This window comes from Orycteropus afer, unplaced genomic scaffold (genome assembly GCF_000298275.1).
Source record: "Orycteropus afer afer isolate SDZICR_OR568_19922 unplaced genomic scaffold, OryAfe1.0 scaffold00043, whole genome shotgun sequence".
NCBI classification, from domain to species: Eukaryota; Metazoa; Chordata; class Mammalia; order Tubulidentata; family Orycteropodidae; genus Orycteropus; species Orycteropus afer.
In genome coordinates, this window is record NW_006921630.1 from 10,526,451 (window position 1) to 10,531,040 (window position 4,590).

General features: G+C 43.5%; 1 protein-coding gene across 1 annotated transcript in view; it reads right to left on the reverse strand.

Annotated features, from left to right (window-relative positions):
- Positions 1 to 3,166, reverse strand: part of RNASEL (ribonuclease L) — a 23,856-nt gene extending 20,690 nt beyond the window's left edge. Inside the window, exon 1 of the mRNA XM_007937653.1 lies at positions 1,678 to 3,166. Within this exon, the coding sequence (XP_007935844.1) occupies positions 1,678 to 3,166 (1,489 nt within the window). The remainder of the gene's footprint in view (positions 1 to 1,677) is intronic.
- Between the last annotated feature and the right edge of the window lie 1,424 nt (positions 3,167 to 4,590).

Consider the following 4,590-nt stretch of genomic DNA (forward strand, 5'->3'; position numbering starts at 1 on the left):
GTGAGTTAAACATTTACCTCAAGTAGACACACGCCCTGGAGAGAACAATCATGGGAGAAGGAACGGCTGCTTATGCACAGGGAGACAGCTCAGGGGGCAGGAGAGTATGGAGGGATGGGCACTGGGAAGTGGTAACTATGGGGAGGAAGTGGGAGGAGAGCTGTTGCATTGTGGTGAACTGTGGTCAGTGACATGAGACAAAGTATATGTGAACTGCTGTATGGAGAGTGAATTTGCTCTATAAATCTTCACCCAAATCACAATTTAAAAAAAAGATTAAAGCCTAAGATACCCTATAGGACAGTTCTACTCTGTCACATAGAGTTGCTATGAGTTGGAATCAAGAGCACACAACAACAGTTTTATTCTTATACCCATTTATCTCTTCCAGGCCCTTACATACTGTTCTCTGCCTCTCAATATCTGAACCCGCTTTTTCCCCTGTTCCCTCTCACCAAGTTTAAATCTCAATGCAAGTCTATATGCCGGGTATTTGCCTCTGCTTAGACCTCTAGACAAGTACTGGATTTTTGCTGAGCATCTATGGTGTACTACTTGACTTGTCTACTTAAGGCATTGTACTCAAACCAACCTTTTGAAGCAGGTTTGTTGCTGTGGTTGGGTGCTATGGAGTCAATTTTGTCTCCTAGCAATCCTACGGGACAGAGTAGAACTGCCCCATAAGGTTTCCTAGGCACTGTCGTCAATTTGGATCCAACTTACAACAACCCCTCCTTGGGTTTCCGAAGCAGCATCACCATGGAAGTAGATTGTCCAACCTTCCTTCTGAGGAATAGCTAGTGGGTTTGAACCACTGGCCTTCTGGTTAGCAGTCAAATGCCTTAGGCACTACGCCACCAGAGCTCCCAGACTTATAAATCTTTATGGGAATGGATTGTCAGGTTCTTCTCCTGCAGAGCCACTGGGTGGGTTCAAACTGCCAATCTTTTGGTTACCAGCTAAGCACCTAAGCACTGTGCCACCTGGGCTCCTGAAGCAGGTATTATCAGTCCCAAATGAGGAAACTAAGACTCACAGATTTAAGTGACTTGTATGAGGTTACAAAAGCTAGATTAAAAGTGGCAGTATTAGGCTTCAAGCCTCTATGAGTACCACCAAAGCCCAGACTCTACTGCACCATATTGCCTTCTAGGACTATACATTCAGCTCTGCTTGCTTCCTTTAAGGAGGTAGTCGTCAATCTTACATTTGTCTTGCACCAGTGGATGCTGACTTACCCTGCCTGCTTGGGGTCTGTATCTTCACAGTGATGCATCTTGCACTGACCCCCTGAATTCTGACTTCAGTTTTGCCATTGAGTTTCACCTAAAGGAATTCACCATCAGGATTCTTTGGTTTGCAGACTACTCTAGAATTCAAATTTCTGGAGCTGGCTCTATGCATGACATACCTTCATATTTGTATTTTGCCAAAGGTAATATAAGGTGAGCCACATACTCTGCTGGCATCAACTGACCTCCTTGGGGTCTAAGGGAACCCAGTAATCACTGGTAGCCAGGAGAGATTGCACTTACAAAGCTGTTGCACCAGTTTTCAAATTGAATAATCCACATGTGAAAATTTACTTTAGACTCTTCCTAACTGCAATGGAAAATATTTCCTTTGTAAACAAAGATCCCACAATGTCTAAGGGAAGATCAGGTATTGGAGACTCACCTATTAAGATGTTTTGTGGGTGCAGATCCTGGTGAGTGTATCCACCCACCAGGTATAGTTCTTGAAGAGCTTTAAATAGAGACAACAGGGCAATCCTGGCAAACTCAGCCTCCTTGTCTTCTGCAGCTTCTTCCATTTGGTGCAAGGCAAAGTGCTCCTGCAGCGTTCGCTCACAGAGGGCAAGGCACACGTACAAACAGCCACTCTGACTCTCGCTCCCATAGAAGGTCACCAAGTGACTGTTCATTCGGCTTTCTTGCAGACAGGAGAGTTCCTTCTGTGCCTGTTTGCTGCCTTCACAGAATCGCTTCACAGCGGCCTCTTGCCCCTCATAGAATCCCAGATAGACACCCCCTTCAGAAGTGTTAGCAATTTTATATTCCTCAACAATAAAGATCTTAAGTTTGCCGATCATAGGGCGGTACATCCTATGGAGTTGTTTCAAGGCCACCCTCCAACGTGAACTCTGAGGTTCCCGGTCCTCAGTAGGAGGGTGAAAATCCTCTCTGGCTCCTTTACTGAGAAGAAAGTTTGCAAGGGAAATGTCGTAATTCCTCCTTGCTGTCATAACAAGATCCCCACAGTCCACACTGGCTCCATGGTTGCACAGCAAACGGGCTATTTCCTCCTGTCTCAGCTGGACGGCAATCAGCAATGCTGTCTTGCCCTCACTGTCTGTCTCATCAATTTCTATACGTTCTTGTTCCAGTAGCATCTGCACCAAACCCAACTCCTTCATTTCCACTGCCAGGATCAGGGGAGTTTTGCTTCCTTCTCCCCGTACTTTGACATCTGCCCCGTGGTCGAGCAGGAGGCGAGTGATGGTCTGAGCAGTGGTGGCCTTCACCTTCCCATCACGAGAGCTCAGAAGCACACACATCAAGGCGTTCCTGCCCATATTGTCACGTGCATTGATATCTGCCCCCATCTCATCAAGGAGTGCTGTCAAGATGCCTATGTGGCCATTTTCAGCAGCATCCATAAGAGCTGTGGCCCCTCCTTTCCCAATCTTCTTTTGCTCCTCCTTTGCCTTTCGACTCAAATTCACCTCTGCTCCTTTTTCATATAGGAATCTTAAGGCTTCTATCTTACCATAGATAGCGGCTTCCATGAAAGCTGTGAAGCCATTCACATCACACTCATTGACGTCTGATCCTTTAGAAAGGAATAGTCGTAGCAGACTCACATCTCCCACAATCCCAGCAAGGATGAAGGGAGTGGCCCCATTTTTTTTCCTCATACAAGGGTCGGCACCATAACGAAGCAGAAGATTCACAATGTCCTCCCTACAAATTTGTACTGCATTATGCAAGGGCGTCCAGCCTTCTTTCCCTTGGAAATTGACATCAGCCCCTCTTTCCAGCAATTGCTGGACCCTCTCCACATCTCCTTTTCGAATAGCTGGGATCAACTGACCTTGCACTGTAGCACTCTCACTGCTGGTGGGCAGAAGTCTCTCCTGGAGGTTGTCATGGCTCTTGCTCTCCATGACGGCAAACGCCACTGGCTACAACTTTTTGCCTTTTCTTTGAGAAAATGAAAATATATGTTCTTTGAACTTGATGAAAGAGGCATAAAAGGCTTAGAAATTCCCACGAGGGGAAATACAAATTGTCTCACTGAAGACAAGCAGTATGAGGAGAGACAAAGTTCTCTGAGGCATATGACATTCTACCTGGAGACAAGAGAAACACTTGGTAATTTCAGAATGATGGGAAAACATCTGAATCATATAAATCAATTTTACTAGCAACATTTTGAAAATATATCTATGTATTCACTTTATAACTTGTTTACTATAAAATATTTTGAAGATACACAAGTTAAAAATAATAAAATTATTACACTATATAGTCTTACTGCCTAGAAATAGACATTGTTAGTATTTTAGTATATTTCTATAGTTTGTTTAAAAAATAGCTAGGATCATGCTGTGTAAATAATTTTGCATCCTGCTTCCTTCCATTTAGTGTCATATTATAAATAATTTCCTAAGTTACTACCAAGTGTTTTAGAACATTTTAATGGTTGTCCTTTAAACAGTTATTTCACTTCCCTATTAGGAGCTCTGGTAGCATAGTGCCTAAGGCACTTGACTGCTAACCAGAAGGCTGGCGGTTCAAACCCACCAGCCACTCCTCGGAAGGAAGGTTGGGCATTCCTACTTCCGTAGTGATACTGCCTCGGAAACCCAAGGAGGGGTCACTATGAGTCGGGGCCAACTCGATGGCAAATAACAACAACAACAATTACAGAAAATTTTAAAAATAATTTTAATTAGTTTTTTTAATTAAATTTTTTTAAGCAATTCTAGATAATGTTGTAGAAACCTTTTTGGGGGGGCGGGGAGGGATTGAATATAAAGCAATTTTAGCTTGTTTCTTATGTTACATTCCAAAGAACTGAATGATTGGTCAAAGGATATGATTATTCTTTCAGATTCTCAACCAGCATCAACAAATTTTTTTCAATGTCATACAAATGTACTCTTACCAAAAATAAGAACCAGTTGTCATGCAGTTGATTCTGCCTCATGGTAGCCCCATGTATGACAAAGTAGAACTGTGCTCCATAGAGTTTTTAAGGAGTAGGAGAGGAAGCAGCATGGGCAAGCTAGGGAGGTCACTGGGAGCTGGCTCCAAAAGTGCTTTACCAGCTAAGTCACAGCCTGAAGTTCCCAGAGGGCAGAGACAGAGTCAACACAACTGAAGGTACCGGAGACCCTTGCTAGCTCTGTTGTCTTCAGTAAATTGCTTAATGTCTCTGAGAACCAATATAGTATGGGATTGTTTTGAGCTTGACCCCTAGGAGATATATCATTCAAAGAAGTGTCATTCTTTATCTCTAATAAATACCTACCAACTTCATGCCACATCCCAGTCATGGAAAGGTGGTCAACCTCATTCATTTCTC